This window comes from Pituophis catenifer, unplaced genomic scaffold (assembly GCF_029215685.1).
Source record: "Pituophis catenifer annectens isolate HBS135680 unplaced genomic scaffold, rPitCat1.0.hap2 SCAF_1, whole genome shotgun sequence".
Classification (NCBI taxonomy): domain Eukaryota; kingdom Metazoa; phylum Chordata; class Lepidosauria; order Squamata; family Colubridae; genus Pituophis; species Pituophis catenifer.
Window position 1 is genome coordinate 156,981,654 of NW_027256881.1, and position 24,198 is coordinate 157,005,851.

The 24,198-nt window shown below is 35.4% G+C and overlaps 1 protein-coding gene across 3 annotated transcripts in view; it reads right to left on the reverse strand.

Annotated features, from left to right (window-relative positions):
* Nucleotides 1–24,198, reverse strand: part of EHBP1 (EH domain binding protein 1) — a 297,594-nt gene that overhangs the window by 72,336 nt on the left and 201,060 nt on the right. For 2 of the 3 annotated variants that reach the window (XM_070933086.1, XM_070933088.1), the window contains 3 exons: nt 17,493–17,640; nt 4,631–4,744; nt 641–768 (listed from right to left, as the gene is read on the reverse strand). In XM_070933086.1, the coding sequence (XP_070789187.1) occupies nt 641–768; nt 4,631–4,744; nt 17,493–17,640 (390 nt within the window). The remainder of the gene's footprint in view (nt 1–640; nt 769–4,630; nt 4,745–17,492; nt 17,641–24,198) is intronic. The other variant, XM_070933087.1, reaches the window with a different exon arrangement.

The window sequence follows — 24,198 nt, forward strand, 5'->3', positions numbered from 1 at the left end:
ATAATATGGCAGAGTGCTTCAACTATCTAAGACACAAATGTAATTGGCATGTTAAAATCATTTATGCAAAAGTTTAAAGATGTCCCTAAAGGAAGAAGAAATAGTAATTCTTAAAGTTACTTAAAATAGGCCCCCCAAAAGCTCTACCTCACATTAATGAACTAGCTTAAGAAGGAAGAGGATACAATAATGACTTTGATGTTGAAATATATGTTCAGATATGTATTAGAGTAATAACTTTATTCAGGCCAAGTTAATATTACAAAACTCTGCCAGTTTAATATTGCTAACTTTGACTTAGCCAGTAATATGCATTTCAGTATTTTTCACACAGCCAATACACCCATAAAGAAAAATGAATTTTAATTGAAATAAAAGATTACCAAAATATATTATTGCACAGCATAATAGCCAAATGAAGCCATTGCTAGTTAAATAACCAAGTGCAATTATGAAATATCTGTCAATACATAGCCAAAATATAATTCAAATCTCTTTATATGGCTACAAAAACTGGTTTTACAGCACTGTAAACATTGAAGAACTTATTAAAAAATGGTCATTCTTCACTATTAAATGCAAATCAGAATCCAAAATGCACAGGTATTACGGGAAAAGGATTTTTTTATGTTAAACTTACCGTAAACATTGGCTCGGTGTTATCAGAAACTGGTTTTGGAGCTGTGCTGGTAAGTGAATTTGCCACCTGTGGCTGAGCGTCTATGAGTTTCTTCAGCTTCAAATCCACCAACTTGCTGTTTTGCTCAACTATATATGTGAAGACCACAGCACAATGCAGAGAAAGAGAGAGAGAGATGCGTTTAAATGCAGTTACTATAATAATACATCTAATTAAAAAAACAGTATTTGCATTGCTCTAGTTGTAATCTTTAAATTAAAACTGATATGGAAATCAAATACAGAACTGAGAACTTAAGAGATACTACAGCAAATGTATTGTGGAGGTGGTTAAAAAATAAAACTGAATCCTAACAATACATTTTAAAAATGGATTCTTCGTAGCGTTTTTCCTGCCTTCATTTCTTTGCAACCAAGTTATTTTAAGGTTCACAGTGTATTATGGCCAATAATTAATACATTTATATAAATGAAATCCAACTGAATTTATTTAGAAATAAAGTTATTTAGGGCTAAAGATGTCAAATTAATTTTATCAATATGGCTAGTAAAGTCTTTTTCTTGGAATAAGCACTTACATAACGTTTTAAATTTTATAATTAAACATCAATTCTAAATATATTTTCTTTCAATTAATTTCTGCATAACTCAGAACTTGGACAAGTCATATTTCAGCAGCACATATTGATAAGCTGTTTAACAAATAGCCTAATTAGATAAAATTTGATCCATGTATATGTTCATTATTTAGGTGATCTGAAATATGAAACAGCCATTTGAATGAAGATATCCAATACTAAAGACATAACTTTTTTCTAAATATTACTCAGATAAAAGTTATAGCATAATAAAGATCTCTAATATATGTTATAAAATTTAGAAATATATCTTGGCCTATACTTATCCTCTCTAGTTTGGCTTGAAAGTTGAAAATGTTATTATGCTATCTGTTTATTCATAGTACTGTTCTCACCCTAATTTATTCTTCTGTAACCTGGTGCCCTCCAGACTGACATTTTCATTGGAATTAATAGGAATTGTAGTCCAGCATTTCTGAAGAGCATAGTACTCAAGAAGGTTGTCCTGATCGATTATTTAAGGAAGATGGCAGTTTCAAGATTAGTTGGATTGCTTTTAGAAATTTTGCTTAATTACTGGCAAAGTGTAGTAATTATAATCAGTTTCAGCCTTGCCATGCTGGAATTAGTGAGAGACAAAGCCACCTATTTATGTACAGTATAGCGGTATTTCTAAACCTTTGCAAGTTTAAGATGGGTGGACATCAACTCTCACAATTCCCTAGCCAGTATAGGGAGAAACACTTATAGTATAATATTATATGAAGAATGTACACTGAACAAACTCCATGCTTTTTCAAATGAAACTAAACATTATTTATTTATAGATTCATGTCTAATTTTTCAGCTAAAATAATGGCTGAAGGCCATTTAATGGACACAACATTTTATAGTCTTATCTCATTAATCCTTGACCAGTGTGTCTTTATTTTTACTTGACAGATCAGGAATTATGGCTGAAATGGTTTGTCAGGGTCTGCTTGATCCAGAGTTTGAACTCAGTCTTCTAACTATATGTGTAATAGCATCATTCATTTCTCCATCAACACTATATGAAAAAGTGAGAATATAAACTCTCACTATATACTGTAGGTTATAGTAAGGTAGGCCACTGTGAACCAAAGAAGATATAATGCTGGAAGATCTTGATCATTTCTCCTGCCATTTTTAACACTTTTAATAGCAGCTGCAGTGGAGTAGGGAGAGGAAAATCAGATTAAAACCATGGCACTGAGGATATGTGTGTGAATCCTTTCAACTTGAGTTGCTTATCCAATGCCTTCCTCCCCCTCCAGTGCTGCAGCCATAATCCAATCGCCTAGCTTTCAAAAAGTGAGGATCTGATTACAGCTCCCTTGATATCCTGTCTAGTTATATGATTGTAACATTCAAAGTTCAAACAGCAAAATATACTCCTTATTGTAGAAATAGAAAAGACTGAAATCCTTCACTGAAGACCTTCCCTTAACAAAATTACTACTCATATATTAAATGATTTTAAGAGGTGGAAAATTAGGAACTACTGCGTTAAATGAATCTGAATGTTTCCAGTTTAAATCTTGCCAAAACTGAATTCTTTACATGGCCTTTAGGCAACCAAGTTGAATGTGCTTCAACTTTCCTTCTGCTCTAACAGAGTTCTAAGAATTATGACAAAAGCACTCTGAATATGCTAAAGAGCCAGATATTAGTGAAATAAAAGAAAATGTCTTCACTCCACAAAAACAAATGGAAGGATATGAAAAGAAGAAAAGAACTATGACCTCAGTCACAATTTCCTGATTGTGAACATTCCTCCCTGCCCGCCTCCCTCCAGCAAAAGAAGCCCTTTGTGAGAAACTCAGTACCTGGCTTTTTACTGCAAATATTCTAGGAAAATTAAATACCAAGTTCTGTTTTACAGCAAACACAATAGTTTGACAGAAATCCAGAAAAACCACCAATCTTCGATGCTACCTCTCTCTCTCTCTCTCTCTTTGCTAAGCTGAACATGTTAATTACTAAAAGGTTTTCCCTTCAATAAATTGTTTCTTCCACTATAAAGTGAATACAAATGAATCTGATTTCAGACCAAATTGCAGTGAATACAGTTTAGGAGAGGAGAAAATGTATACTAAATATTATTGCCAAAAAGAAGGGGAAATAAAGAAAAGGCCAACAACATCATAAAGAGTCCCTATATCTGGAAGCTCATATGTTATTGCAATGCACTTTGTAGCCCAGAAGGAAAACCTGTCTTTTGTAGATTCAACTTGAAGAAGTTTTAAAGTAGAATGCCATTATTTCTTTCAGAGAGATTTACTTTCAGAGAGATTACTTTCACGGTTATTAGTGAATAACAAGGTTTGTTTGTTTGCTATTTCCATTTAGAGGCTGCCTGATTCCAGAGTGACTCTGGATAACTTATAAACAAAAAAATTAAAAGAAAACAAGGTATATTTTAAAAAAAGGAAGACAGAACTAAAAACCTGACAAAAATCAAAACAGCAAAATAAACAAAACAAACAAACAAAACCAAATTAACTGCCATCCTATAACCAGAATGTAGCAGAGTGTGGAAAGTCAAATGAAAGGGAGCATATATGTTAGACTTAAAGGTTTTACAAGAGTCATTCAATTTTTTTTGTCCAACCATGGTTACTTTGGAGCTCATTACATAGAGCCTTCCTTTTCATTACAACTGGCTTTAAGTTTATAGTTCTTGATTAGGATCTGCCTGAATTTAAATCATTTGCATCAGTGCCCTTCAAACAGTGTTCTTGAAATGCTAGAAAGGATTATATATATATTTTTTTTACAATTTGCAATAAGTTTTGAATTTGTATTTGCTGCCATTAACATGAATATACTTGACTGGGACAAAAACATTGCTATGATCATAGGAATTTTGTAATTGTATACTTATTGCTAACTTTGTACATTTCATTTGTCATTTTTCTGTCCACATTTCCTCATTTTTGTTTCAATAACCAAATGCCTGGATCTATGCTTTATGACACACATATCTTTTTGAAATTAATACTCAAAATCCAGTTAGACATACAGTAATTCCAAATAAATATGCACAGGACTACTAAGATAGCCTTTGAGTGTAATTGTTTTCACCTGAAATTCACAAAAAATTTATAGGCTTTTGGTAATAACAACCAAAACTAGTCTGTGAAGAACTGTTTGCTGATTCCCATTAAATTTATATTCAGTACTGATAATTAACTAATTTGTTTAAAAATAAAAAAAACCCAATCCTTAGTTGATAGTTAATTGTAACACTGTTAAAAATGTCTCAGAAGGCATTTATGAAAATCAAATGAATCCAAGCAAAAATAATACCAGACTAAAAAATTACATGGTACTGACAATTAAATTAAAGTTAGTCATGGAAAGGTTGTGAAATAACCGTGTAGTTGAATTACCATCAGAATCAAGCTCATTTTCTAGGTTAGTATGTTGATCTTCACCACTAGAAATAATGTACTCGGGAATCTCCTCATTAGAAACTATCACAATATTATCACTCCGATCCTCATCTGTAAGAACATGCCGTAGTAAGGTTAGTGAATTTTGGTCTTGTACATGCATCAATTCAATGAAAACATTAGTATTTTAGAGTTAGTTGAGCACATTAATCAACAGCACAGAAAGGAAAAAGTTAGTGAAATGTAACAATTGGTTGAGAGAAAAAAAATATTCATTTAAATATTACAGGTAGTTCTCAATTTATAACAGTTCATTTAGTGACCACTCAAAGTTACAACAGCACTGGAAAACTGATTTATGACCGTTTTACATAGTTACAACCTTTCCAGCATCCCCATGATCATGTGATCAAAATTCAGAAGCTTGGTAATTGACTCATATTTATGACTGCTGCCATGTCCTAGGGTCATGTGATCCCCTTTGCTTCTCACAAGCAAAGTCAATGGGGAAGCCAGATTCACTTAACAACTGGGTTACTAACTTATCAACTGCAGTGATTCACTTAACAACAGATGCAAGAAAGGCCCTAAAATGGGGCGAAATTCACTTAACAAATGTCTCACGTAACAACAGAAATTTTGGGTTCAATTGTGGTTGTAAGTTGTGGACTACTTGTATATGCACAGTATCTGCAAGCAAAGCCTCTGAAAAGACGCTTTGCAGTAGCTGGAACATGTACAAAGCACTTCTTTTGAATGTTCTATTATGTTGTTTGGAAACTTGCTAAGCTGTGAGGCAATGTGTCAAATTCAAATTTAGTTTTCACCCAACTGAAATGTAGATGTTTCAGAAAAACGTAGTCCCACACTGCACCAAAGCAGATATTCTTCTCCTCTAAATCAAGTTTCTACTTTTTTAAAAAAATGCAAGTCTTATATATACCCATTTTAGCAAATGAGCATAGCAATAGTCAGAATTATCCCTGATTAGTTGAGAATATGAGTTCTTAAAACTAAAATACCAAAGGTAATAAGCCACACATGAAATCACAAGTACATGTACACTCTGGTTTATGTTTCTTGCTGCCATTTTGTAGTTTACATAGTCGAGTGTTCCAAAACAATACACAATATGTCAAGATCAGTGGTGAAATCTTCTCTGGTTTGCCACTGGTTCGCTGGCCGCATATGAACGGTACGCGCCAAATGCATGCTGCACTGGTGCGCACATGCGCAGTGCATGCCAAATGTATGCTGCGTATGCGCATGCGCAGTAGATGCCAAATGCACACTGCATGCAGAAAAAGGAGGCTTGGGAAGGTACCCTGTTTCCCCGAAAATAAGACATCCCCTGATAATAAGCCCAATTGAGCTTTTGAGCACATGCACTAAAATAAGCCTCCCCTGCGAAAATAAGCCCTCCCCAAAAATATTTAAACTCAGAGCTGGAAATCAGGTAAGATGGCAAGAGGAGTGCCATCTTGCTCCATGCGCCCCAAAATAATAAGACCTCCCCGAAAATAAGGCCAAGTGCTTATTTCAGGGTTCAAAAAAATATAAGACAGGGTCTTATTTTCGTGGAAACACAGTAAGTAGAACAGCGGGGGAGGGGGAACAGCTGTGACGCTTGATTTAGATTCACTAGAAAGCAGGATTTCCTGCTTTCTAACGATTTTAAATTGCGCAGCAGAGCTGATCATTGGAAATACCAGTTCGGACCAACTGGTAGCTTTTTTTTTTTACTACTGGTTTGCCGAACCCGTAGCTTTTATCACTATCGGTTTGCCTGAACCAGTGCAAACCGGTAGGATTCACCACTGGTCAAGATGAAAAAAAAAATGCTTAGATTCATTATACTTCAAAAAAGTCTTTTGCTGAAAATCTTAAATACTGATCCTGTGGTGATTTCAGTCTGTTGGTAAAATTGTGAAGTCACTCTCTTGTATAATTCCTGAATCATAATTCTAGTCTTACTGCCTCAGAAAATAATTATCAGTCTTATTAACATAATTATGACTTCCTGGTTGGTTTCTGTCCAGGGTGTTTATATTTAGGGCAGGAAGACTGTAAATTCACCTCCTGCTATCTATGGACCAATGGATGGGTCAGAGCATGACTCATATCTATATAAATTTTATTAAAGAATTATTTAAGGAATAAAAACAAAACAAGAATAAAAACAATATAGATTATATTATGAGCCATATTTATGATAAATACTAAGAGGCCAATTTTGCAGATAAAATGGACAAATTCCATAAATTCACTGTCTTAGGACAATGAATAGAAAATTATCTTAATAATAAATATAGAGTAATTTCAAAATTTGAAGTATCCTTGATTGTCTATGGTCAACTATCATACTCTGAACCCATGAAAAGCAACTGGAGTGAGAAATGTAATAACTGTGACAAAATGTGAAGAATGAACATCATTTAAAGATGTTTATTCTTTTCTCAGAAGAACCTTTTCTTATATAGAAAATAATGAAGCCTATTGGACCAGTAAAATAATATTTAATGCTTGGGATTAGACCATTCTAAATATATTTCAATTTTTCGGTTTCCAACAAATTAAGAGCTGATTGTGTCTTGGAACACTGGTTGGTGTTGATACCAGGAACCTGGATCTGAGCTTTGAACCAATAACCTAAATGCTATTGAATATTCCTATCTAAATGAATAATTGTGTGAGCTTCTTTTAACTTGTCTTGAAGTAATTGCATACCAAGGTTGTTGATACAAGGAATGGCTCCTCAAATATAATTATGTTTTATAGCATAAGTTTTTTTTCAGGTTTTAATCTGTGGTAATCACCATTCTCCTTTTCCAGAGGATTACATTTTGATGTGAAAAAGGGGCTCAATAGCTTCAGTGACTCTGAAAAAATGCCAGATGAAATTGCTGTTAGGGTCAAATCTGTGCCTCCATGAACTCTGAAGCACCTTACTGGAGTTGAATCAAAGTACTGCACAACCCTAATATCAACTTTAGTGTGTATCAAATGAATCTCAACTTTATGGAAGTATACATTTTTACTGCAGGAACAATAGAGGAAGACACAGAATTTTATAGCAAATTATAAGATGGGCTAAATTCAAATGTAGAAAGCATGTAAATGTATATTCTACACCTAGGCATCACCAAGCAGACAATACCAGATAGACAATATTGTCATAATAAATTCAACTATGTAATAAGAAAGAAAAGATGGAGAAAGCCAATCTAGTCAGCCAGGACAGTTTCAGGTGCAGAGTGTGGAAAGGAATATGAATTTTCAGTATTAAATGTATGACTTTAACTTAGAAAATTAAAGGCAGTAAGTGTGTCAGCAAGATTTAACCTAAAGGGCATATATAAGATCAATGTAAGGAACAAATTCAGTATACTTAATTTATAAGAAAGAGTACCTGGGGAGCTACAGGAAGAGATAAAAAACATTGTGAAAACATTTGAAGCAGAAAAACATATTCCCAAAATTTCAAAGGAAAAAGGATCCAAGTGGCTTTCAGAACAAGTTATCACGATAGCCAAGGAAGGATGGAAGATGAAAGCATTTGGCAACAAGAATGGACAACAGCCAAAAGCAAACTTTATCAACTAAGAAAGGACAAAGGAAGATCATGTCAACAAATAGAGGAAAATAATAAGAAAATGAGAGAGATGGTTTTCAGGAAATGACAAAACTCCTAGGAAAATTTACAGCTAAAGTAGAATTACTTAAGATTAGCCATTGAAGAGATCTAATAGAGGCAATGGGATTCACAGAAGATAGACTAAACTGAAATCTTTTACAGACAGGATAATGGATTGATAAAAATATTTATAGAGAAAACAACCATGTCCATTAAAAATGAAATATTAGAGCAATTGACCAGCTGTCAAAAAGCAAAGCACTAATACGGATGCCATTTAGAGCTTCAGGAGAAGAAGCTGTTAAAGTATTAAGAGCCAGTGGCATCCTTGGGAAAGGATCAATTAGGAACAGTCTGACAAAAGAAATGTTGCGCTGCCACAACAGAAATCTTGTGTATTTTGCATTGTGATGTCATGCACACTCCCAAAAGAGGTGGAGCTTGTAGTGCAACAGTGAAATGCTGCTTTTTGTCATTATGATAAAAGCAGGCAACTTCTATGGTTACTCATATTATATGGAAGAATACTGTGTGGCCCAAAAGTGTGTCAGTATATTTATCCTTGTGTTCTGTTGAAACAGAGATTTTCAAGAGAATGTGCAAACTTTGGTTTTTACTTTAATAATTATAGCAAGCCCTTTAATTGTGTAAAACAGTTCAGAATGTAGAATATATTAATATAAATGGATGTGTCCGAACACTTGATTATATTTCTGTGGAGACTTTGTGAAAAAGAAAACAACCTGTTATAAAGGCTGAGTTTGTAGAAACAGAATCATTCAGAACAGGCAAGAGAATGACATGAGGTAAGGGAGATGACTTCGAAAGAAATAATGCAGGCTTTGTTGCCTAGGCAAAAGGGGCTAAACCATTTTTAAAGTCCAGCACATCCAGATAACATTTGGAAGCAGCTCAGACAGGCACCTCCTTAATTACTGACCTGTAAGAAGAAGGTATGGCGCAGTCAGACTTGCAAGATTCCATTATTACAGCCAATGTGAATAAAAGTAATTTTAGCTATCCTGCGGAGTAATTTCATGGTCTAGTCTACTTAGTAGGGCTGATAGATGAGGACTTGTTCTGAAAATCTATTAAAGGATTAGCATGTTTGCAAGAGATGACAGACAGAATCAAAACTATAGATTAAGACACTAACAATCTGAGATATGCAGATGATCCCATCAGCTGAAAGCAAAGAAAACCTCACAGAATTCATTATCAAAACACAAAAGGCAAATAAAAAAAAAATCAAGGGTGATTTTAATTATTAAAAAGATAAAGATAATGTCCATGGACATCTTAATAATTTCACAGTTTTCAGTAAAGAAGTGAGGGTATATATGCATTGTGAAAGCTGAACATTGAGGAAGTATGAGAAAAAGACTATTGGCTTCATGTTATGGATTTGCAAAACACCTTAAGAGTATTTTGAACCAATCATTCAACCCCAAACAAAAAAAGGACTGACTGCTCCGAGGTGATGATCAGCAAGTACAGATTCAGTATTTCTGGCCTGCTGATGGAAATGAGGCTAGGCTATTAAAAATGACTGTATTTGGCAGGGTTATGGGAAGTAGAACTGAAAGATAAGGTATAAAACCGAATGTTCATATTTAAGCAGAACATTGGAATGATCATAGAACAGCTATAGAATTTTGCTGGGAAAAGATCAAAATGGTGACATTTCTTCCATACAGTCACCAGGTGCTGGGCTTCATTCAGTGGTAATTAAAAGATAGTAAACCTCAATTTACAACTAAGAAGGGCTATATAATTGCAATATTAATTGGAACAGAGTGACTTCCAGTCAATACCATAAAAGGATCTAATATGTTTGAGATTATGTAATTTTTCCTTGTTATTATGAGAACTGATAGAAGCCAAGGAGTCACTTATTTCAGCACATAGTTCGTTTGTATAGGAGGAGTGAAGAGAGTATCTCTCCTGGAATTATAAATAAAATCTCCAGGTTCTATAGAAAATAACTGAACTATACTTAGACATGAGAACTGAAGAGTAAGATGTATCATGTTGGCAATCTGCAGAGCTCCTGTGCAGAAAACAGATCAAACTCCTTTTACTGGGGGCCTGATGTCCATCTGTAAGAGATACTGCAGTAGTGGATGCTTGCACTGGGCAGCGGATTGAACTAGATGATCTCCAGTCTTCAATGATTCTATGGCTTCTGCCTCACTGACTTAAAAGGAATGGCTAGAATAACTAAGAAAACTATTTGAATTCAATATTTGGAACAGGTGTGCCTTAAGAAGCTATAAAACTTATTCACCAACAGAGAGATTGACTGAACAATTGTGAACTTTTCTTTGAAGAGATTTTTTTAAAAACATAGCATGAAAATAAACATAGCAGCAAGATCTCCTGTATTCTGAGATCTGCAATCAATACCAACACTTTTTTTGTCTAAATAGCAAGGCCAAGGACAAAAACACAATAACCTGGGCATTGCTATTTATAAGCAAAATGAAAAAAAAAATTCCCATCATTCTGGTGTAGCCAAGATTGAAAAACACTGTTAAATATGAAGAACACATCCAATATCAATACTGTCTATGTGGACTTTGAGTACTTCCACGATGATTCAACACAGGAAGAGGAATTGCTGGCTTCTACTTAGGATAAAGAATATATGGAAGGAAACAGCTTCATAGACACTATTTAGAACTATGCTGCCTGTTAACTTATATGCTGCCTCTTAGGTGAGTTTCTGCTGAGGTAGCATTTAGGAACTGTTAAATCCAGCACTAAGCATCATGAACTCTTCCCAGTTTGTTTCAGTACTGCCACTCTACACTTGAAATACTACCATCTGGCAGTTGTGAATTGCTATACACCAATTTGTCTCTAGACATAAGAGGAAACTACAGTGCCACTCCCCTTTCAGGACCACTGCAAAAGGCTCCTTACAAGGCTGAAACCTGATGATTAATAGTTCCAAAAAAGCAAAGCTCAAGCCACCTCTGTAATTAGAAAATCAAACAACTTGACACCAAAGGCTCCTGTTAGATTAATTGTTGAGCTGTCAGTTAAGGACCAGATAATTTATGGCCTAGTGAGAAGACCTGAGGTGTGGGCCCAGCAGTACATGTTGGTTGAGAGAGGAGCTCTCCAAGGCTTTCATCTATAATAGTTGCCTTATAAATCTTTCCCCACAGCTAGCCGGAAGTCTCTTTCCATGTTGGGGAAGGTCAAATGAACAGCCATACTACAGGTGCACTAAAATGGGAAACTGGAGCAGAAACAATGGGATTGTCTAGTGGGGGTGGGGGTATCTGGGGTTCTCTGAGCTGGGAAATCATGCAATATCCTTCTTGTAAAGGGGACACAGACTATAATGTATTCACATGTATTTATTTGCCCTACCTGATTACAAAAAGGAAAGCTCTGATTTTTTAAAATAAACAAACCAAAAAGTCACAAGGCTAAGAGAAGTTGAGGCAGAAAGTCATTGTAATCTAGTGGTTAGGACACTGGATTTGCATTTAGTAAAGGTAAAGTTTCCCCTTGCACATATGTGCTAGTCGTTCCCGACTCTAGGGGGCAGTGCTCATCTCTGTTTCAAAGCTGAAGAGCTTGCGTTGTCTGAAGACGTCTCTGTGGTCATGTGGCCAGCATGATTAAATGCCAAAGGCGCACAGAACGCTGTTACCTTCCCACCAAAGGTGGTCCCTATTTTTCTACTTGCATTTTTTACGTGCTTTCGAACTGCTAGGTTGGCAGAAGCTGGGACAAGTAACGGGAGCTCACTCTGTTACGCAGCACTAGGGATTCGAACCTCTGAACATTTGGAAAGACTTAAATTCTTACTCAACTATAGAACTCCCAGGGTGACATGATTAAATCATTCTCTTTCAGAGCAATCTTACTTAAAGAATGATTGCTGTTGGGGTAAAATTAGTGGGGATTCTCACATAGGCTATCTTGAACATTCAGAGAAAAGGAAGAATATGAATAACTTGTCCTCTCCTCCAAATCTGCCTTCAGAGACGTTTGCAAAAAAGTGCCTCAAATGAGGAAAATCAGGAAGGTGAGATAACTATGTGCCTCTTTTGATGTAAAAAACAGAGACAGACATGTGAAAAAAAACATGGTTGACACTGCAGTTTCTCATTAGAGTCTCAGTCTTAGCTTTGATTTCTTGAACTGTAATTTTATTGACTGACTGACTGATTTGTATCCTGCTTTTATTATTTTTACAAATAACTCAAGGCATGAAATATTTCATTCACTTCTTCTTCCTCCTATTTTCTCTACAACAACAACCCTGTGAGGTATGTTGGGTTGAGAGAGAGAGTGATTGGCCCAAAGTCACCCAGTGGGCTTTCATGGCTAAGGTGGGACTCCTGCTTTCTAGCCTGGTGCCTTCCAGTAGACCAAACTGTCTATCAATCACAAGATTTTACTGGACAAATGCTTTTTAAAAAATTGGTATGGGAAGTCTCTGATGACTTAAAGAATCCTGTCAGACTATGTGCTTGATATATCAAATGAAGAGCAGAGATGGTTAGAAAATAAACTGGATGGCTAAGGAATACAAAATACCGCCAAAGTTCCTTGAAATATGCATGAAAAAGGATATAACACCCTCTCATGGACTCAATAATGACACTTCAGCACCTGAAATACAGGTGGTCCTCAACTTATGATTATTTGTTTATCAATTATCAACAATTCAAAGTTACAACTGCCTTGCGAAAAGTGACTTATGAACTGTACTTACAGCTGTTGTGTCACCCCGGCAGTCAAATGATTGCAATTCAGGTACTTGGCATTAATGCTAGCTTGTATTTATAATCAGTTGCAACATTCCATGGTCACATAATTGTGATTTACAATATTATGGCAAAAAGCACCCACTGGAGAAGCTGGATTTGGTTAACAACCACTATACAAATTGTCATAAAATGGGATCTGATTCCGCTTACAACCACAGTGACTATGACAGAAATTCTGGTCTTAACTGTAGTTGTAAATTGAGGACTTTCTGTAGTTCCAACGTTTATTATGTGAGCTTTGACTTTAGTTTAATTTTTTCTCACATGTTTGGCACAGAGAACCTACTCTTTTTAAGACTAGAGAGCAGAACAGAGATAAAGAATGGAAAGCCTAGGATGTGGGTATACAACCATGGATCTCCAAATATTGCTGAATTATAACACCCAGGATCTCTAGGAAATGTGCCCAATGTGGGGGATGCTAATAGTTATAGCTTAGCAAATATCTGGAAAGCCAAAAGATTGTTGTCTACCAAAAGTCTAATTTATTCTATGCTGGCAAGGTCTCATATGATAGAGTGCTTCCTCATAGAAAAGTAACTTCAATTCTGTAACATTTTTTTAATGATGGGATTTCCCCAATCCCTTTTATGTAGTGTGCAACTTTACTTTGATGTCAATTGGTATAGGTAAGTGGGAACTAACCCTAGGAAACAGTACATTGGTGAGGTGAATATTATTTACCCAGAAGCCTAGTTCTTATGCTTGTAATCATAGGATAACCAATTAAATATGACAACATATTGTTGAAATCTATACTTTGGTCAGTATTCTCACTTCACTATTATTAACAACCAAAAATATTATCTGGGAACTTAATGAGCACACAAAGTTGACCTTCAAGTCTATCCGTCAATCAGCTGTGTTGCCTTGAAACTAAATTTGTAGAGAGACAATCAGAAAAAAAGTTTTCCCGTACTGGTTTCATCTTTGAAAAAAAATGCCCATCCAACAAGATCTAAACATTATTTGCTTTAAAAAATTGGTACAAAACCTTGAAGTCAGAATAATGCAAGCAACTCTGATTATTTTTGTTGGCATATCTTTGCATCCTGCAACAAGCAGGGGCTTACAATTTGAAGAAGTATGTACCAAATACAAGGTTAACCAAAGAAGCAACACAGAGAAAAGAACAGGATTTGTCAATTCATGTGTTGTCGCAGTTTATGAACTGGGAGTGAGGCCATGCTGAGTAGCCACGCTTCTGACACAGTATGTGCTGACTAGACCCTTCCCCACCATCTGAGCATAAACTGTGAATGTCCGCAGGGAGGTTGCGTCTCACATTCAAGCTACATATGTGAAGGTTTCCACAGAATTTGAAATGCAGCTGCCTTGGATTCTGAATTATTGGGAAGCCTTTTGTAATAGCTGTATGAAGAAAGACTGCAAACTTTGTACTGAATACTTGGAAGTTAGGTTGGCTGCTTAGGATGTATGAAAGCAGGAGTGTGAAGAAGTCTGGCCCTGAGACCCCTATCAGGCTTAAGATCTTGAGTTGTTCATTTGTGCAGCTGCTCCATTTACTTTTTCTCTCTAATCATGTCCTAGTTGCTTTCCCCCCGCAATAAATATATATAAATAAATATATATATATATATATACTTGTCTTCTTAAGTTTTTGCGGGTGTGCATATGCAAAAAATTAAAATCTCGGGTGTTTTCCTGCGTCATTACAAATAAGTTGGTTAAAATATTTAAAATCCTGGTTAAAATCCCAGCTTAAAATCTTCTAAAAATCCGCACAGAGCACTCTGCAAGGTCCTTTAAAACCTCAGCTAAAATCCTACCAGTGACTTTAAAAGTTTTTCTTAAAGCAACGTTTTGACAGGCTCACACCCTGTCATCTTCAGGCTCTGTTTCATGTAGAAGTTATGGGTTCTCTGTTGCGGGGCCGGAGCTGTCGCTTATCTATATTTGCTGCTGCTGACGTATGCTGGCTAGCCTGCAACTCTGTGTTCCGATTGGAGGACAACAGTTTTTCTTCCTGCTTCCTCCTCCTAGCTGCTTGGCTTCGTGTTACAGACCCAGCTTTCTCAGATTCTCTATTATTATCTGTCTGCTGTAGAGGGGAAAGGATTCTGGTAGGCATCACAGCACCCTTGATTGTTAGTTGAGATCTCAGCCTATCTTCTGGCTAGCAATAGGGAGAGAGGGAGGATCGAGCCATATATTAATATTAAATATTAAATATTTTAACCAACTTATTTATAATGACGCGGAAAACACCCGAGATTTTAATTTTTTGCATATATATATATATATATATATATATATATATATATATATATATATATATTTAGCGTATGGCAAATACGTGGACTTACAGTAGTTCAAATGTTAATGTCCAGTCCATCCAGTCATTCAAAGACAAGGTGGTCTATGCTGAAAAAATCAGACATTGGGCTGGTGTAAGCTCTTGATGGACATTCAGACACAATGTGATGGATATTTTGTCAAGAAGCACCATAGGAACAAATATATGAAGTTGTTTCTTGGGAAGGTTCTTGCTGACTTTCACCATCCAGGGAAACTGCTAACTGTCCTGCTGATGGTCGTCTTCTGATTACATGTACTGTTTCTTGTCGAGAATCAAATACATTGACTGAAAAACACCCTAGACAAATCCCTTTGATCCATTTGTGCTACCTCCTTTTGCTCCTGTTTATCCCTGATGATCCACTGCACTATTTGTTCTTGGACTGCTTGACTAACTCACTGAACCACATAAAAGCAATGCATGAGATGCTGCTGAATTAGTACCATCAGGAAATCTGTTGGGTTAGGGCAGCTTCTCTAAAAATGTGGTTAAAGCTAAGACTGGGGGACTGAATGGTTTGAAGATCACATTCAAGTTCAGACATACTTACAAACTGAAAGATGTCAGGAAAGCAGCACTGAGGAACAGCAGCTTTGCCCCATTGGTAGAAATCGGTGTCCTGTGGCATCACCTGATTTCTCTCTTTAGAAAGAAAAGAGGAGGAATGTGTCCCTGCCCCCTCCTATATGGAGAAAGTCAGCCCATGCATGATAAAGAAGACAAGCTTTGCTCCTCCTGAATGACATACTTTTCTTTATGCAGACCTATGCAGGATGAGATGTCTCCCTTTTGTTTGCTCCCTGTGCAAACAAAAGCTGGTTTTGCTTAATCTTTGCAGCATCTTTCTTTGGGAGAAAGGTGGGATTATAATTTTTGGTAGAGCCAAAAATTTGTTGGGAGGGTTGAATCCCTGCTCATGGCATTGGGCACACAATAATGAATTAATGAAAGCCTTCATTTAATAGAATATGAAGAATGCAATTTTCAGCAATTCTCTCTTCTCCCTCCAGCTGTTTAGGTCCTAAAGGAAATGCGTTTCAGAAAACTGGAGGCTTCTCTTGGGCAGATAAATTTGGGTGGAGTTTCCAGAGAGAAGGAATCAGTAAATGACACTTATTTGCCTTTCCAATAAAAGGGTGAATTTTGCTCAAAACTATGCAATGTAATAAGCCTTCACTATATCAGATGTCAGAAGTCCATATTCTGTTGGGCCAGAAGCACATTTGAAATTCAGAAACTATGTGGAAGATGTTCTCACAAAATGGCAGATATTTGTAAAAGAAACAGAACTGAACATTGTAAAAGAGATGGGAATTAAGGCAATCCAAGGTCACTGATGTGGTATGGTCTGACCAGAATCAATAATATCTTGTGCATATAGTTGCTTAGTTTTGATTGTCAAATTTCTTGGCAACTATGTCAAACATGATCTTGTCCTTGCAATTAATTCAGATATTTTGGGCAAGCCATGAATGGCTGTATGGAAACAATTAAACTTAACTATGGCATCTTCTTTTTATTATCTCATTCCAAAATTCTTATCAAAAGAATCATAGATCTGAATCTCTGCAAAAGACTCTATTTCATTTTCTATTTAGGAGAAAACATTATTGCATTAAAATGTTAAAAGTACTATTTCCTAAATTATTTTATATACTCATTTGCTAAATATGTATATCCAAGCTTTGCATTTTAGAGAACCTCATCAAGAGGACTTATCACCATAAATTTAATAATAAACTAATAGAATTTATTGAGAAGATGAATTTCGGGAGGTACTGAGCAGGAAAGGTAAGTGAAATCATTAGTACACCTATTTGGGTCTAAGTTTGGACCACTGATATACTCTTTCTGGAGATAATTTTACTACATACCTCATACATGCTCACATAAAAAATAGGGAAAATGCAAATATTGTAACTATATTCTGCTGAGTTAGGAGAAGAATATTCCTTTGATTGTGCAAACTTAGGAAATATAGCATAAAATATATAGAAATGTTTTCCTGGTGAACAACAATTACTCTGAAGTCTGAATAAAATCAAATTCCAAAAAGGTTTTCCTCAGATTTCTGGGTTGCCATAGGAATAAGGTACAAAGTCCTTAGCTCACCTCCAGATGCCTTTGACCTTTCTTTCAACTTTTCTGCAGCCATTTCATTGTAACTAGAAAGTTCTGACATCTTCACTCCAGATCGAGCTTCTGCTATTAGCTGACGAGCTCTCTCTCTCAGCTGCCGACGCCGCTCTTCATCTTGCTGCTAAGATATATTGAACAGTTGCCAGCTCAGTAATTGACCGAAATGCAATTTCATTCTCAATCTGATCATCATGATAGTAAATGGTTTACAGCATGGTGCTTGGCCCATATTATACATAGGAAGCTTCATATCAGTTGGATGTCAACAACACACTTTTTAGAGCCATCCATGAATCAGCCCCCTTTCCCCAAAATAATTTCTCAGTTTTTAAAAAACAAACCAGTGTACTTTAAAGCTATAAAATGTGAGACTGACACAATTTATGGTTTCAATTTAGCATGAAATGTTTAAATTTTGCTAATCTCAAGAATGTTCACATGCAAATGAAAATCCTGTAATTATGTTTGTACCAGAATACCAGAACGAAGCTCCATTTCCTTCAGAGGGCTCAACTATCTATTGAAATACACCATGTTTTTGAAATAAAATTGAAATACATGGTGTTTTTCTATTTTGGGAAGGAGGAATTATTTCCTTTGCATATAAAAATTAGGAAAATTAAGTATCATGTTATTTTTGAAAAAAAGATTTTAAGTAAAATAATAGAAAATACAAGTTTTATAAAAGTGTATTTATTTAATAAATTTATATAGCTATACATAGGTGACTCTCGGTGGCTTACAGAGTTAAAAGCAGAAAAAATGCAAACAACCATACCCAACAGTAACAAAAAACCACTACTACCACCACCACCAAAAATAATTACAAAACATTCAAAACCATTAAAAGCATAAAATTCATAAAAACATAATCTGGGAAAGAAATTTCCCTAGCAGTACAACTACTTTACAGGCTCAAAACACCTCAAAATGATGGGAAATTATTTGGCTGATTTTTGTCAATTGTGGTCTGACGAGAGGGCTTTGTGGGGCCACAAAAATGATACTTGGGGACCACATGGAACCCCAGGCTTTTACATCGTTCATTTATAATTTAATGACATATTTAAATATCTCCTTTTTTTAAAAAAAAATATTGCTTTGGAACCCATGGAGGAAGAATTTTTAAAATGTTAAAGCTAATTACTACTGTATTGACAAAAAAATTAATATGCACATTTCAGAAATTCACAAAGTTTTCCTCAAGCACAACATTCTTTTGTCAGATAAACAAAGCTGATTCTCTTTCAACCATCACTGATATAATGACTTAGTCAAATAATAAAACTGTATGATGTACCTCATCCCAGAGTAGTTAAATGTTTGAAACAAACCTGAAAAGTAGCATGGAGAATTTTACACAAAACTGGTTTATGCTATATACCAGTAAGTATTATTCAGGCATTTCCTTTACCCCACATTGGAACAGACTTGAGACTGTTTTCAAAGTAAAAACTTGAACATAATGCCAATCATCAATGTGAAACTAAAACATTCCCATGACATAACACCTCCCCCTTCCTCTGATTAAAGCAAATGAGAACCACCTTAAATGGGCACCCAGTTCCAATTGGATTAATATGAATGCTTGCTGAGCATTCAGCATCTTTTGGAATGCAATGGGCAGGCTGACCGAGCACACCTCAGGGGGCAGCTGCATATACCACAATTTCAGAGTTATTGCCGAGAAAGCCTGCCTTCTAACCAACTCTCTGTCTTGTAGTCTCTCTCTATATGCTATATTAGATAGTGCCAAATACAGACCAGCACTGTTCTATGTAGGGCTTTATAAGTAGTAACTAGCACATTGAATGGCTTCTCGAATTAAATACCAGTGCAGTGGTTACAAAGTAAGTGTTTTACTACAATAGTGTGTTTGGCTATTAAGTTTTTGCATTCCAGATCAGTTGTTGCTTTTGAGCTGTTTTTCAAAGACAGAATTCTGCTTAAATCTGTTCAATTTATTAGAACTCCAAGTTCTAATAAATTCTCCAAGAAAGAATGTGAATGACAGAAGCCTTAAGAATTATCTGAATAGTACTACTGAGAATATATTAAACTGATTTTTTTATATTTTCCAAATTATTTTATCCTCTCTCTCTCTCTATATATATGTTTATGTATCTAACTACAGTCTGCTATTAAAGCTGAGTGGAGAATTGACCTGTTTATGATTTCAGTTCAAGATCTGGGAACAATGATGATTTTATCCTTGCCATACAAAAAGATGAGGCAATGAGCTTCTTCCCTACTGTGTCTGTTCACTGCACAGAGTAGAAAAAAATCTCTCAGTATGTGCCTCTGGCTGCCCTGGTTGATTGCCATGAATTTTCCAGATTTTAAATGTTCTTCATATTAAATGTCATATTCAAAATAGCTCTACAATTAAGAAGAGGTGACGTAACACAAGCAAGAACATGGCAGTAGCTGTTTACCTTTTGAGCAAATGAAAGACTTCTCATATATCGTTAGACTGAAAACTTGGATCACAAGCAATTTAACCAAATTATTAAAATAAAATCTCCCCCAATAATTCCTGCTAGCTAACTACCACTAAAACTCATTAATAACAATATTTTCCATGTCAATTCTTACTAATTCTTATTGTCAGTGAATTTTCCAGTATTTAATTGTCTGTGTTAGTATGCAAGAGGTTTTTTTCTTGACAAAATTGTGTTGGTTCTATCCACCCATATTCCTAGCGTGGTGCATTCTGTTATTCCTGGAAGATGAAGAATTAGTACTCAAATGTGTACTAATATACATGTCTACAATATTCATGTTCTCAAAAGTCATCATATGTGAAATGAGCAGCCATGTAAATCTAATGAATAAATAAACTTACATCTTTGGTGTAATTTTCAAAGTAAAAAATAATCATGCTCTCAAGAAAACATGCAATGTAGTTTTGCTTTAAAAAGCCAAAACTAAGGAGAATGACTGGTAAAGAAATAGAAGTTTTGGAGTTAACCAATACTGCAGATCAGCAGGAGTGTGACTATGGATAGTTGTGTTTTTATTTCAAAGGAAGACACATTTGTTTCATTTTGTTTCAGTTCTCTTCAAAATTATAAAAAAAAATGTCCTTAATTTTCTAAGAAGTCATAGTATGTGTTTGTAGAGAGATATATTAGTCTTCTGATGTAATACCATGAAAAGCACAAAAGCAGGGTTGCAGAAAAGGATGATTGTGGTCTAAAAAAGAGCAGGAAAAGGAGAAATAGAAAATCCTGTCACTGCAGTAAAATAACAGGAAAACTGATCAGCATCTTCTTATAAAATGACAAGTTTTAACTAGAAATTAAATGTCAGATAATTATATGTTAAAGTAAGATCTCCCTTGAGCTTAACAAATAGATAGAGTTTTCAGTGAGTATTATCCCACAAAAGTTGAAGTTGTAAATAAAATTACAATTAACTTGTATCCTAAAATACTTTGAATTTCTTTAGGACCTCAACAGCAGTGCTAGGATTCTTCCCCCCCTTCCCCAGTATGGTAAGAGACTGAATTAGCCACACTTTGGCATTGCTTGTAAAGAGTCCTGCAACAGAGTTCTATTTAACTTAAACAATCATTAATAAAACAAGCACAAAATACTAATTAGGCACATTTTATCCATTTCCATGTAAATTGTTTGTTTGTAGCTATTTACTCATCATTGTTTTTGATACAATAGGAAAAATGCAAATGAATGAATCAGAAAGCAGCCCTAATGGGACTTTCTGTTTATAACCATTAGCCCAGAGGTGTGCTGTAATTCAATCCTCAAGCAGCAAGATTTAGCCTCATTAACAGCTTGCATGGGCAGGTTACAACTCATAAAACCCTACAGTAAACAAAGTATATGGACACAGCACAGTATCTTGAGCCTGATTGACAGAATTTTGCTTCCCTATCAGATTGCCTCAATTTACTTTTCTACTAATGTCCTAACGCCATAAACACAATTTTGCCTAGGCCTTGGAGCTCTCCAGCAGAATTGCAAATTTGCTTTCATCCCCTCCATACCCCTCCTTGCTGCTCCCAAGTCAAAGGCAGAGACAGTAATAGTCCCAACTTCTTTATTTATCCCAGTTGAGTACAATAAACTAAATCAACATGCTCTACCACAACTCCCAATATCTGGCAATAGAGATTGAAATTTAAAAGGCATATCTGTGCTAAGGCTTTCTAATGTGTCTACATTTGTTGATTTTAGAAAATGAAAAGTTGAGAATAAATACTAACTTCAACAAGATACATAACTTGCTTTGAACTTTGTAATTGTTATCTTTTAATATTAAAACATGAACACAAACATAAGGTGATATTCAGGAAAAAAAATCTCCCAAATTCCTAAACTGTTAGCAAAATGTAGCAAAAGGATTTAGCAGCAACTTGGTTCCTATGAGTTTTGCAAAATCCCACTGTAAAGAGAAGTAGGATGGAAAATATGATCATGTTTTTCCTCAATGAAAATGCTCTCTCTTATTTTTGAGTCTATCTGATCACTGATCATAGGAAGTGTCCTCTTGGAAAAGAAATTTTGTTCTCAAAATTTAGTGAAAGAAAAGCTAACTGTGGATTAAAATTTATATTGGTTGGGCAACATAAATACATGCCATGCAATGTAGCCCTATGAGCCACAATTTCTTAAATATGTGGAATAGATTAGCTTCTTTATTTATTTAATAAATTTTAATCCTGACTGCTCATGGTAGCTAGTTTGTGCAAGGGGAATATAAAATGAAGTTTGAAAGATGCTAAATCAGACATGATCTAATCATTACAGAGCTGAGAGCAGGACTGCTCTAATTCTCTTCCCTTCCATATTTCTGGTAACATCTAGTATAGCAGTAACACCTGAAGTGGGGACATTGTGTTATATACCGTAATCCCTACAATTTGGCTGACATTGAGGAGGCAGGCAAATATACAGTGCAATAATGTCACAATCTGGGTTCCATTTTACCAAATGTTAGGTTGACAAGCATCCACCTAACATAAAATGATCTAGATGAGGGAATAGAAGGGAAACTCATCAAATTTGCAGATGACACTAAGCTGTCAGGAACAGCCAATACACCAGAAGACAAGCTCAAGATCCAAAAAGATCTTGACAGACTTGAACATTGGGCCCTATCTAACAAAATGAAATTCAACATAATAATTCAACGTAATAATTAAAGTAAGGTTTTACAGTTAGGCAAGAAAAAGCAACTGTATAAGTACAGGCTAGATGAAACTTGGTTTTATGCCAATAATTGTGAGAGATATCTTGGAGTCCTAGTGGACAATCACTTAACTATGAGCCAGCAGTGTGCGGCAGCAGCCCAAAAAGCCAGTGCAATCCTAGGCTGTATTAATAGAGGGATAGAATCAAGATTATGTGATGTTCTAGTACCACTTTACAAAGCCTTAGTAAGACCAAACTTGGAATACTGCATCCAGTTCTGGTCACCACAATATAAAAAAGATGTTGAGACTCTGGAAAGAGTGCAAAGAAGAACAATAAAAAAGATTAAGGGGCTGGAAGCTAAAATATATGAAGAAACGTTACAGGAATTGGGTAAGTCTCATTTAATGAAAAGGACTAGGGGAAACATGATAGCAGCGTTCCAATATTTGAGGTGTTCCTACAAAGATGAGGGGATCAAACTATTTTCTAAAGTACCAAAAGGCAAGACAAGAAACAATGGATAACCAAGAAGAGAAGCAACTCAGAATTAAGGAGAAATTTCCTAATGATGAGAGCAATCAACCAATGGAACAACTTGCCTTCAGAAGTTGTGGGTACTCCATCACTGGAGCTTTCAAAAAGAGAGTGGACTGTTATTTATCTGAAATGGTATAGGGTCTCGTGCTTGAGCAGGGAGATGGACAAGAAGATCTCCACGGTCCCTTCCAACTCTATTATTCTATGTTCCATCCCCAAGCTCATGTCTATATCCCCTTAAAGGAAGAAAAAAAAATCTAAATTTGATAAATAAAGGGGAAAAAAAGGGATTTGCCGTACAACATGATTCAGTTTAAAGTTAAGAAGTTATCCCCAATCCATCACAGAAAGCTATTTTTAATTTTCAAACCTTAAGATAATCCCCCACTAAGATGTTCAACAGAAGCTCTGCAGTCTTAAAAAGAGGGTAACCCTGACAAACCATATGATTTTCCCTCTCTCTGAGTTGGTTGCATATATTGAGCTACCAAATTTGAGTTGCAAAAACCCAGAAGAACACTGGATGGCAGCAAACAGAAATAGGAAACTCTTTGCTGGCATCTAGTGCTCTCCTGACATCTGATAGCCCTAATGTTACCTTCAGTGAAAGTTTAAATTGGCACATTGATTGAAATATAAAATTTTAAATAAATCCAAAAACTGCCATATTTCACAAAGGTAACACACTAAAAAGTTTATCCTATTCCTGTTTCTGGTATATTTCATAATGATCTCTATTTTTACTATACTGATGCTTAGTAAGGAAAACTTTCTACTATTTAAGGACAAACTCTTCAAGAATAAATAATGTAATTTCTTGTTTCCGTCTTAAAAATGTATTTGTATGCAATTTTTATATTTCACAGTTCACCGGCATCTCGGCAAGCTTTCTTCCACTGCTTCAATGGTGCTACTTTTAATTTTATCCTCCTTAGTCCTTGTAATTAAAGTGATCAGCAGTGGCATCCCAACGGCTTTGACAT